Consider the following 12,797-nt stretch of genomic DNA (forward strand, 5'->3'; position numbering starts at 1 on the left):
ACAGACCCAGGGGCACCCGCCTGCCAGCTGGCCCAGGTGACACGGTGGGACAGACCCAGGGGCACCCGCCTGCCAGCCAGAGAAGTCTCGCTCACCACCGGCTTCCAGCAAGTTCTCATCCATATTCACTTGTACTAGCTCTGAAAAGATGGGCCACACACTTTCTACACAAGACTGAAGTGTTTTCTTAGCAATATCGGAAGTTAACAGCGAGGAGGAGCTAGAAGTCTCTGCCCTCCTCCCATCTTTGGACTCGGCTTATGCCTTTGCTTCCTTCTGATTTGTGTAAACGTCCCGGACAACGCCCCACACCCAGCGCCTTCGAAACCGACAAGGTAGGGGTTTCGTTTTGTTTCTTTTTCTCCTGCACTTGCCGCATATTAGTTATTCGCTAGGGTCGTAAGTGTTAACGCGGTCTGGCATGACTCCAGAGTCACCCGTTCATTCGTTACTTTTAATTTGAAGATTGCACTTACTGCTTCCCGAGGGGAGAAAAGACCGAAAGCAAACTAGGAGGACTCGGCGTGGCAGAGTAGGCATGTGGCCGCAAACATCAAAATTGTTTGATTTGTGTCTCATTTCCCTTCCAGAAAATGGAAACGGTAACCTCCTTGAAAGGAAGTTTTGAGGGTCCCGTGAGCTACTATCTTTAAGATGCTTGAAACATAGCCTTCACTTAAAATACGGAAGGTGATGCCATTCTGGTTAAAGAAATTACTGGGTCATATGGCATTTCATTCTAAAACAACACAAAAATAGATCACAGATTCTCCCCAATCTAGGCCAAGAGACTTTTTTTTTTTTTTTTTTACTATATCAGCGATGATAATTTGGTAACAAAGTCAAGACCCCCCCCCCCCACTTTTGTCTCCGATTAGAACCGGGCATCCTGCTCCCTCAGAGAGGCAGACCACGGAAGAGATCATGGGACCACAGAGAGGAGGCAGCCCCACGCCACGCAGGCCCTTGACAGGGTGGGTGGTGGGGGTTTCTCCTTCTGTCCCAGCACGCAGTTTCATTTTCCCTGGATTTGGGAAGGTGGTGTCAGGGCCTCTCAAAAGTAGGTTATGTTTGACTCTATTTACCATAATGAAGCTTTACGATGAAAGGGTGATTCACTTCTGCCAAAATGTCTCTTTCCATCTTCGATCGGACTCGGTCCCGAACTGCAAAACAGAAAAACAAAGGCTTTCAAGAGACAAGAATGGCGTCCTAGAGAGCACGTTACCTAAAACGTTAGCTACAAATAACTTCCCGCGATGTTCTGTTACTTCTCAGGCATATACAGAAGTTGGAATACTAGGATAAAGGTCACCCTCAACTCGTCTACCTACAGCCAACAACTGTCTGCGTTCTGGTACACTTGCTTTCCTCCTCTCTCTTCACACATACACACATTTTAGCCCAAACTCCGACAATAAATCGCCGACCCCATGACACTTGACCCCTAGGTGCATTTGCACCAGCACGTCCTAGGAGGAAGGACGGTCTCTTACGTTACCCCCGACACGGCCGTGACCTCTAAGAAGACGAACAATCATGTCACACTGTCACCTAAGATCCAATCCGTATTCCACACCCTCCGCCATGTCATGTACAGCTGTTGGTTTTTCCAATCTGGGGTCAAGGTTCACTCATTATATTCGGTTGCTACAATTCTTTATTCTATTTGCTTCTAGAACAGAACGGTCCCACGTTTTTTCCCTCGTGTTCGGTGGACGTTTCGGTGAGGCCAGGCCAGCTTCTCGTAGCCTCTTCCACATTCTGGGTGTGTCTGATTGTTGCTTAATAGGTGGTTCTAACTCCTTTATTCCTTGCAAACTGAGGTCGGGTCTGGACGCTTTGTAAGATTGAGGCTGAACGTTCTGGGGGGAGATCTCTGCTGGGTGATGCCACGTGTCTCCGATCACAGCGGATGATGTGTGCGTGCTGCGTTACCCTCGCTACGTGATGCTAAACTTGACGATGTGATTAAGGGGGCAAGCCATCAGTGTCCCCACACGTCCCTTTGTACATAGTCAGTGAGCTGCAGGGTGATACTCGGTGTGGAGGGCTCTGTGGGCTCCCACGACTCCTTCAGCCAAGAGCGTTAACATTCCTACGTGATTCTTGCTTGCATCATTTAGGGTCACAACATGGCGATCTTCCCATTCCTGCTGGAACCGGAAATCAAGAGAAAGACTGCTTCTCTCTGTCCTTGAGGATAATTACGCACTAGGGATTCTTAAAAAAATTAGTGCGTTTTATCCAGTTTCAGTATTACTCTTTTCTGGTGCTGACATTGTCCAAAGCGTAGCCATCTGGGAATACAGATGGAATTCGTTTTGAGGCAAAAATAAGCAAGCCAAAAGAGATCACCACTTGAGAATAAGAATAACCCCACGATTCCCACGAGCAAACCGATACACCGAGGGCGGTGACCTTGCACCACCCCCTGTGAGCAGAGGGAGAAAATTTCCTCAAATGTTCCTAAGTGTGAGGAGTACGGGTGTTGCGTTACCGGACCAGGCGTTTAATCCTTCCACAATTTGGCCTAGTGACGTGTCCTGTTAAAGGTTTATTTAAGAAGTGCGTCGCCAAGGACGGCCGTAATAAACGACGACGAACGTGGGCAAGCACGGGCAAGGATGCTGCGAGGACGTGAACCTGGGGGGAAGCGGGTGGGGCTATACCACGGTGCGGCCTCGGTGCGAAACAAACCGTGCGCTCCTCAGAGAGTTAAACACGGAGCCGCTCCGCGACCCAGCCGTGCCACCCGTAGGTCTACGTCCCACAGAACCGAAGCCAGGAACTCGGGTCCCAGCGTACCCACGTGCACAGCGGCATGACTCACAGCGGCCAAAAGGTGGAAGCCCAAGGGTCCGCCAACGGACGAGCAGATAAATACGACGGGGTCTACCCGCACGGCGCTCTTCCGCCTTAAAAAGTAGTAAAATGCCGACACACGCGTTAACACGGACGAACCCCGAGAACATTATCCTGAGTGAAACAAGCCAGGCCCCAAAGAACAAATACTCTATGACTCTGTTTCTACGAGGTCCCTTCAGCAGTCAAATTCCTGGAGACAGAAAGGAGCCGGGTGGCAGCTAGGGGTGGGGGAGGGGGATGGGGACAGAGTCGCTGTTCGGGATGATGACAAAGTTCTGGTACAGACAGTGGTGACAGTTATGTAACACTGTGAATGGGTTTTTTTTTTAATGTTTACTTATTTATGAGAGACAGAGAGAGAGTGAGAGCGTGGGGAGGGGCAGAGAGAGAGAGAGGGAGACACAGAGTCCGAAGCGGGCCCCAGGCTCCGAACGGTCAGCACAGAGCCCGACGCGGGGCTCGAACCCACGGAACGGTGAGATCGTGACCTGAGCCGCCCGGGCGCCCCCCGTGAATGGATTTAATGCCACTTGCAAATGGTTAAATGGTCAGCATGACGTTATGTCCGTCTTATCAGAATTAAAGGAACAAGAAGTCCTCTGTCACTGCTGGTCACAGGACAGCCGCCTGCCCTCTGCTCTAACGCTGGCTTCACTCTCCTCCAGGTACTCGGGCTCTCTGGAGTCCGCCTTGGCTTTGGGGCCGCGACTGCTGGGGAGCAGTGGCCGCTGAGCACACGTCCTGGCTCTGTCACCGGGAGGCGGTGCTGCTCTCCACGCACTCTCCTCGCAGAGACGGTAACAGAACCTGCCTCACGGGGTCGTCACGGGGACAAGGACGTAGCACGCGGGTTCCTGGCCGCACACACCGAGCTGGGCTCATTTGTGGGGTGGGCTGCACACCCCCGGGGCTTCCTTGGCTACTCCTCCTCCGTTCCACTGCTGCTGTTTCCGTCCCAATGCCAGACCCCGGTGACCGCGGTGGCTGCGGGTGACCCAGAAGGGCCGCGTGTTGGCAGAGAGGGCCACGGGCAGGGCTGCGGGTCTCCCAGTGGCACCTGCACAGCCCAGCCTTCTCTGTGCCCCCACGGCCCGGAGCCCCCAGCACCAAAGCACCAGGCAGGGGCTGGGGTCTGGCTCGTCACCGTCCGCACCCCAGTGATGCGCAGCGGGTCCTCGTCTGGCTGTACCAGAGGAGCAGGGCCTCTCTGCTGCGAGGACCCCGGGGAGCGCATCATCCAGCCCTGGGTTTACGGGAGAGCAGACGAGGCTCGTTGGAGGGAAGCAGCGGTGCCGGAGCTGGGCCGGTGGCCACAGATTCCAGCAGAGCAGAGAACACAGACCCTCGGGAGGACGAAGGAGAAACTGAGTCGTGAGCCAGAGCCGTGAGTGCAGACTGCCACCCCGGAGACTCAAGCGGAGCGCGGCGCCCAGGGTCGAAACAGTCGCTGGGCATTTCTATTTCATGCGATTTGTATCGCTGGCTCTGGTTTTGCCTGTGGAGCGGGAGAGCCTCAAGTTCAAGATTCCCTCTGGCTCTTTGATGGCAGTCGTTGCGTGCAAACCTTTCCAGGAGGTCGTGTTGCCGAATTTAGTCTTGTTTTTCCTGTTTATCATTTGTGAGTTACTATGTCGTGACCTAAGGCTTTTGGTCAGTGTGGTTTCTCTTTTCTCCATAAACAGAAAGCGGGCCGTGCGCGGCACGTCTGGTGGAGGGGCTGAGGGCAGAGCCTGGGCCCCTCGTCGGGGGAGCAGAACGTGAGCCCGGGACGGGACCGGTCCTCCCGGCTCCTTGCAAACGGGACAGCTGAGTGGTGGGGGCACAGTCCTCCCACCTGACCTCGAATTTCTCTCCGCCGAGCTCCGTCCTCCTGTCCAGTCCCTGTCCTGTTTGTCGGTCTTCTCTGTGCAGCACAAGGAAGGCAGAGCCGTCTCTGCCCCCAGCAAGTTAGAGTCTGGGAGCCGTGCTGTGGAGACGGCAGTGTGGGAGCCCCTGAGGGCCGGCGGGGTCCAGGGGAGCGGGAGGGACACTCCAGGGAGGGTTCCAGATGCTCGATACAAGCCCAGCATCAGCTGCAGGCACGTCGTGAGAATGATGGTGGGGCCTGGGACTGTCCCTTCTGGTGCAGTTAGAAGCCTTCCTAAGCAACCCGCTGTGTGGACCCAAGTGCGCCACTGCGGCCCAGGCCCGGGCTGCCTCCTGGAGGCAGGGGAGGGGGGCCCTTGGTCTCCACAGAGCAGGCCAGCCTTGGTCCCCCAAAATGTGGCCCCTTCCGGGAAAAGTCCCCGTTGCATCCTCAGTACCCGCAGCCCCCCGCCCCGCGACGAGACCTGGAGAAGCAGAGCAGCCAAGGAAAGGGGACACCGTGTCCCCACACCCACCCAGCCACCTCCCCGCAAAGCTCGGTCAAGAGCATCTGAGAATCCGGTAAGTGGGACTGACACGACTATCATCGTCAGATGTGCTTGCAGTGAAGGGAGCTGCTGGGCCACACGACGGACGGAGTGCTGGTAACGGCCGTGCTGGTGAAGACAACAGAGAAGATCTTACATGCAAATTTCCAAGGAACTGTTAAGTTACAGCTGGGAAAAAAAAAAATATATATATATAATATATATAATACATATATATATTATATATATATATATATTTCCTCCCTGCCTTTCACACAAAAATAAATCCCAGATCTATTAAGAAGTGTTTAAGAAAAAGATCAATCCACAGAAATGATGACAAAGAAAAATGTGCATCCTTGTCCAGGTGGGAATCTGTAACAAAGGCAATGGGGAAGTGACACAGGACAACCAGCCGTCCCAGACATGGTGAAATTAAAAGGCCGGGACAACACGTGGAGGTTACGTGAGGCAGGGAGAGGGGCCAGGGGCCTCAAGAGACCCAGCACCCCGAGTGAGCGTCACGGCACTCACGTCAGCTGGGGGGACGTGTCCCCAAACGCGTGCTGTGAGAGCGGCCCCCAGGTGTGGACGGGGCCTTGCCAGGTGGCGGGACACGGGGGACGGCTGTGTTCACGCGGGACACGGCCTTCACGGTGCCGGGGCTGCGTCACCGACTGTTTCCGGGGACTCGTGTGGCCGAGCTAACAAGACGTGGAGGGGCAGCTGGCACACAGGGCCCCTTGGCTGCGAGCCGAGAGGGAGCCGGGGTCCCGAGCGGCCGGGACGGTCTCCAGGTCTGCGGATTCTGCCGAGCGGGGCTCACCGTCCGCCCTCGCCGACGCCTCCCCCTGCCAGGCTGGCCGCCGGGGCCGGATCCAGGGATGGCGGGAAAGGCCCGGACCGGCGACTCTGCCACTCGGCGGGCGGCCACGGAGTGTCCTTGCACGAGAAAGACACGGGCATAAAGGCAGACGCATCCCCGTCAAGCCAGGGGACAGCGGAGGATGCCCAGGGTTTGATTCCCGAGACCCAGGTGCACAACGAAGAGGGATGCTTCCCCCACGCCTGCATTGTGGCGCGTCACTGAGTCACAGGACGCGGGGCAGATGTGGGAAACGCCAGCAGCCGCCGCGCTGGGGGGCTCTAGGCTGGCGCAAAACCTGGGGTCAGGCCACACTATCTCCCCGGGATATGTGTTCTCTGCTATCTGACAGGTGAGACTGGAACTAAGCGGGGCTACGACGGATGTAAAGGGAAAAAATGTTCTAAGCTATTGTGAGATTCAACAATACGCCGTAGATAGTCGGGGATAAACTGCCACCTTTCTGGGTCCAACCGACCCCGTATTTGTGGCTGTCCTGTCACGAGGTGGATTAGGGCGACGTGCTTTTTCACGACTGGCTTTGCTCCCGGGCTGCCAGCTGTGACCTTCATGCGTCCTGCAGCCGTCACGGGCCCTGGCTGCCCCGGCACTGAGATGAAAGTGGAGAAGCGTGTTAATTCACCCTGAAGAGCAGGATCTCCCTCCCAGGAAAACGGGGGAGGAAGCACGCTGCGGGGTCGCCCTGGTGGACGCCACTCACGGCACAACACGGGAGCTACTTTCTGGAAAGCTGTGCTTTTGGCGGGGGAGGGATCGGGCCGACAGCGTCGGGACGTCCAAACCCCACACCCCTTTAGACAAGCGTAGATGTCTACACCCACTCCTCGGTGCTCCCGAGGAATCTAAAGTTCGGCACACCCCAACCCGTTAATGTTTTTACTCAACCACTTGGCCCGTTCTGGTTTTAGGAGACAAACGTTGGCTAATGGCCCTCTCAGGCAGGAGCGACAGAAAATCTCAAGACCCACGGTCCTTTGAGCGCAAAACCAGAACCCGGGGCCCGTTTCTGCCGGCCAGCACCCCATCCCCCCTACGAGTCAGCAGAACTCTCTGAGAAACGGCCAGTGTAGTCTGAGACGGCCAGGTGGAAGGGTCCACCTCGGACTCGAATCCACGCGCCCGTGGGCGGCGAGCTCAGGCTCGGCCGGGCGCAGCGACCACGGCTCACCGCTCCCCTCCTCTGCCCGCAGAAGCCCACTGGGTCTGAAATTATACCCCAAGCAGGCTCCTGGACGCGGGCAAAAAATCCGTCCTCACATAAGACCTGTTGGCCTTCAGAGGTCGAATTCATAGCAAAAAAGTGGCCTCGCGTGAGAAGCTGTATCGGTAAATGTGGCAAAACTTTGTGCCATTCTTTAGTCCAGAGGAAAAAGGAAGAAAACCACAAATAATAAACGTTAAAAACGTAACCACCTTAACCACCATATGTGGCCTAACCCTCCAGGATTTGTCTGTTTCTCTATACGGATTATGTATTTGTTTATTATTATTTTTTAAATATAATTTATTGCCAAGTTAGCTAACATACAGCGTATACAGTGTGCTCTTGGTTTCGGGGGTAGATTCCCATGATTCATCGCTCCCAGGGCTCATCCCAGCAAGTGCCCTCCTCAATGCCCATCACCCACTGTCCCCTCCCCCCCACCCCCCATCCACCTTCAGTTTGTTCTCTCGATTTAAGAGTCTCTGATGGTTTGCCTCCCTCCCTCTCTGTTTGAAACTATTGTCTATTCCCCCGTCCCCTCCCCCATGGTCTTCTGTTAAGTTTCTCAAATTCCACCTATGAGTGAAAACATGTGGTACCTGTCTTTCCCTGCCTGCTTTATTTCACTTAGCCTAATACCCTCCGGTTCCTTCCACATTGCTGCAAATGGCCACATAACATTCTTTCTCATTGCCACGTAGTATTCCATTGTGTATATAAACCACAACTTCTTTATCCCTTCGTCAGCTGACGGACATTTAGGCTCTTTCCATCATCTGGCGATTGTTGAAAGCGCTGCTATAAACATAGGGGTACATGTGCCCTTACAGGTCAGCACGCCTGTATCCCTTGGGTAAATTCCTAGTAGTGCAATTGCTGGGTCGTAGGGTGGTGCTATTTTTAATTTTTTGAGGACCCTCCACACCGTTTCCAGACTGGTTACACCAGTGTGCTTTCCCACCAGCAGTGCAAGAGGGCTCCGTCTCTCCACATCCTCGCCAGCATCTGTAGTCTCCTGATTTGTTCGTTTTAGCCACTCTGGTGTGAGGTGATATCTCGTCGTGGCTTTGATCTGTATTTCCCTGATGATGAGTGATGTTGAGCAGTTTTTCATGCCTCGGCTGGCCATCTGGATGTCTTCTTTGGAGAAGTGTCTATTCATGTCTTCTGCCCATTTCTTCACTGGCTCATTTGTTTTACGGGTGTTGAGTTTGGTAAGTTCTTTACAGATTTTGGATGCTAGCCCTTTATTACACCAGATCATTTACAGAGAGTGACATGGTTGCATAACTAATTTCTTGGCCAGAGAATCTTTCTGTGGATGAATCTCCAGCCTGTTTCTCTCCCGCGTACACACGGCACAGGCATTAAAGACGACAAGGGGAGACAGGAATCCATTTCCTACTTTCTACATATCTACAAGGCAAGAAACACAGTTGTGGTAGAAACAAACGGAGAAAGGACCCCTCGGGGTTTTCATCTGTAGGCAGGCACTGTAGACCAAGAAGCCGGGTGCCCGTTGCCGACGGGTGATGTTTACCTGAGGTCCAAGGCGCCTCCAGGAGGCTGGAGAAAGACAGGGAGGCTTCTGTCCCTGACCATGTACCGGCAAAATAACCCCGAATAGTGAGTGCCCGAAGGACAATTAGTGGGATGGGCTGGGTCCCCAGCGCCCGTTATCACGGGACGGGCACGGGCTCGTGACTCCACAGCGTCCAACTCGGGGGACGGCGGGAAGTGGCTTCGCTACTCTGTGCCTCAGTGTCCTCACCTGTACAACGAGGACAGTAACACCAGGGGGGGGCAGGGGGGGCACTTGGAACATGTGCTCGCGATTTGCTTTATTCTCCTCCCCCACCCAGAATTTGCAAGCATCCAAATGTGAACCAAATGACTGTGATGAATTTGCCTGGAAACAAAATCTGTGCAAACTAAGGCGTTCACTGAAGCTCGGTTTCTGAGCAAATCGGTGTTTTCAGTGTTTTTAAATTTTATTTATTTTTGAGAGAGAACGCAAGTGCGGGAGGGGTGGGGAGAGAGGGAGACAGAGGATCCAAAGCGGGTTCCGTGTCAACAGCAGTGAACCCGACGCGGGGCCTGAACTCATGATCCGTGAGATCGTGACCCGAGCCGAAATCAAGAGTCAGACGTTTAATCGACTGAACCACCCAGGCGCCCCAACAAGTCAGCGTGTTTAAATCGAGCCCAGCCGTTAAGAGAAGAGGGGATAAAAACAACAGTGCTGAAGAGGGCATTCTGAGGTTTGAGGCCCCCCGGGCTGAGTCAGGCTGGGCGCTGGTTCCAACACCAAAATCAGTACGAATGGAAGCCGTGCGTTTCTATCCCGGACACCACACACTCCGTGCTCCCCGAGCACCTGCTGAGTGATGTGATCAGGGCTCTGCCTCTTAAAGGAAGGGCAGAGGATTAGCAGAAATGGCCTGGCCGGGCCATCCGACAAGCTCAGAAGGCAGCCAGGCCCACGTCCTCTGACCCCACGGCCGGCGGCCACGGGCCCCCACCCACTGCTGCCAACGGACACGTGTGAAGTGACCGTGACTGCCCAGGACTTACGAAACTGGCCGAACAAAGAGATTTTGCCGGGATGATATATTTTTTTCCCCTTAGCATCGCTAGGACAGAGTAAGGACTCATTTCCTTCAGAGCAGGGAACGTGTACCACCCTTGGGCTTAGAAAGCTGACTTCCAGGGAAGACGGTTGAAAAATTAATTAGGCATGAAAACACAGGGGAAGTCCTATCGGGAACCTGTCGTGGCAAACACACCTTTCACCTGAGCAGCGCCTGCACGTCGTGGAGGACGGCCCGGTGAAAGGACAGCGCCACACGGGGGGCCCGGCTGCACTGCGTCTGGGCCTCTCCGCGGGGACCGGTCCTTCCTGGCAGTGAACGTGGTGGCGGCTGCAGGAAGGCGGAATCCTTTCCAAGCAGAGGGCAACTAGTGTCCAGCCTTCCTCCTCACTCCCCCCCTGCCCAGTGAGACCCACCCAACCCTAGACGGGACAGTCCTAACCTGTCTCCAGTGCTCGCGGAGGAAAGGGCCCGAGCCGAAGGCAGCTGGTGCAGAGCCTGCGGGTTTAACGCTCACGTCCAAAGCGCTACGAGGCAGGTGCTCTTACCGACATCGCCCCACTTTAAGTAAGAGAACGGGAGGCCGGGAGAGGCTCCCCCAGGCGACACGGCCGACGGCGGTGGAGCAGGACGAGCCCCAGGGCCCAGGTTTGTGCTCCCCACCACACTGTATCCGGGGCCTCTCACCTGGGGGTGACGAATTCTCGTGTTCACACCCACCCAGACCCAGCAACTCAGAGCCCCGGGGGTGGCCCCAGGCAGCAGTCTCTTGTGAAAGTCCCGCAGGCAAGTGCAGCCTGTAGCCACGCTGGGGAAGCCTTGTCACTAAGGTGGGGGACCGTCCCCGCGGGCAGACTCACTTAGCTAGGGCATGGAGACCAGGCCGCCTTCATTCCTGGCGTCAGGCTTGGGACTGTGCCTACAGCCGTCTGAGCCCCACTCCCAAGGCGTCAGCCTTTGGGTTTATGATGTGTGGAAGACCGTCTATAACACTGTTACCGTAAGAACTCAATGAATAATTGAGTAATGAGCACAGAGTTACGAAAGAAGCCCGACATTTGCAAAGGGTCCTGAAGCAACCAGGAGGCAAACGGCCCCACCCTGCGCCCTGCACCCCTCACCCTCCGTCCCGCATCTGCACCCCGTGCCCTGCACCCTGCACCCCACGCCCGTGAGGTGGGGGGAATGTGCCGGGAAGACCAGACGGGGCCGGGGTGGGGGTGCTGCCAGCCCCCACAGCCTCAGCTACGGAGCAGTTGACATTTCCCTACAAGCAATGTGTCACCTCATTAAAGAAAGGGGTGCAGGCGCCCCACAACTCCTCAGTTATTTAAAGATTAACTAGAGCTGTCAGAGACTATTATCCTTACGTCAGGTGGTTTGGAATTCTGCCCACACCGGTTCTCTCCTGTGCACACGTGACAGTCATCCATGGCTCGGAGAAGCAATCTGCAGCTTTGCAAAGACTTCTGCACATCCTCCGCCCCCTCTTCACGTTTCCCTTCTCCAAATGGTTTCACCGTTCAAACTCCTTGCATTGTCTGCACCTTCTTCGGGTGTCGTAGGCGAGCGGGAGCGTCACTGTCACGGTGCATTCCTGGCCCCTCTGGCACATTCCGCAGAATTACTAATCAGCCTGCAAACTGGTGCTGACACCAAGGTGGACAGTGTCTGAAGAACTTGGGCTAACGGGATGCAGGGGGGTCGGAGCTCCAGCAAATCTAAACAATCCTCTGAGCCAAGCCCTTCCTTCCGTGAGCCAGGAGGCAGGGAGGTTCGGAGAGGGCAGGGGTCCTTCCCGAGGCGAAGCCTGGTTAGGGGCGCGGAGACACCTGGCCTCCTGCCCGCACGTAACTAGTCTTCCTGGGATGATGGGGTGCCCCTCACGTGAAACACTGCTTTTTAATCTTTTTATTTTCTCTTCAGAAAATAAATCCCCATTGCATTTCTGGAAAGAAAAAGTCTGTCCTGTAGTGATGGACCGTTATGGAAAGCTGAAACAGTAAAGGATGTCAAACAACGTCTGGTTCGAGAGGCAGGTTTTAAAGGAGCAAAGGACATGGGAAATGTTTCTAGCCTTTTCTGCCGATGCGGCTCGTTCTCACCATGTAAACATGATTTTGTGTAGTCAACCACGTGGTCCGAATATTTTGCAAATAACGTTACATGATAAAAGTCACACGTGTTTCATTTTCGTTGAAAACTTGAAATATAGACTATAGGGAAGAAAATAAAGGCTACCAGGAATCCCGTAACCGTGTTCGTTTTGGTGTATTTCTCACTAGCGTGACATAGATTTCCTACTTGCTTGTACGTGCACGTGCCTGTGCTGATGGAGATATCCACGCACGTCCCAATACTGTGATCGTTCCGCGGACACGCTTTGTATCCCGTCTAGTCCTTGTAACACCGTGTCCGGGGCACTTTCTCAAGGACACTGGGTTGGATTATCAACAAAACAAGTGTGGAGACGTGCATCCACGGAGGGTGGGATCACCGAGCCAGGGTGCTTGGCCTGAGCACGGAGGTCAGGGTTAATGCTGGCAGAATGCAGGCTCAGCGGCGGGGTAAACAGAGAACAGATTCCAGTTCATTGACTTGACTTTGCTTTTCCCGAGCAGGTGCACAGCGCGGATTCCCTGATCGGGGTTCCAATGTCACTCCTACTATTTCTCCTTCTCCTTTTAGGGCAGGAGATGGTGAGGTTGTATTTGAGGGGAAGAAGGAACAGTTATGACTTAAGGGAAAAGGGACCATAAGGTCACTGCCGGGGAGGTTGACACGGAATCTGCCGACGGAGAGAAGGCCGGAATCAGGCTGCGGATTCGGCCCACGTGGTGCTGGAGAGTCAGTCT

At 54.7% G+C, this 12,797-nt stretch overlaps 1 protein-coding gene across 3 annotated transcripts in view; it reads right to left on the minus strand.

The window, feature by feature from the left end:
• RPS6KA2 (ribosomal protein S6 kinase A2) overlaps nucleotides 1-12,797 on the minus strand; it is a 344,268-nt gene that overhangs the window by 67,047 nt on the left and 264,424 nt on the right. For all 3 annotated transcript variants that reach the window (XM_049654582.1, XM_049654581.1, XM_049654580.1), the window contains one exon: nucleotides 1,086-1,166. In XM_049654582.1, coding sequence (XP_049510539.1) covers nucleotides 1,086-1,166 — 81 coding nt within the window. The remainder of the gene's footprint in view (nucleotides 1-1,085; nucleotides 1,167-12,797) is intronic.

Source organism: Panthera uncia (assembly GCF_023721935.1).
Source record: "Panthera uncia isolate 11264 chromosome B2 unlocalized genomic scaffold, Puncia_PCG_1.0 HiC_scaffold_24, whole genome shotgun sequence".
Taxonomy (NCBI): Eukaryota; Metazoa; Chordata; class Mammalia; order Carnivora; family Felidae; genus Panthera; species Panthera uncia.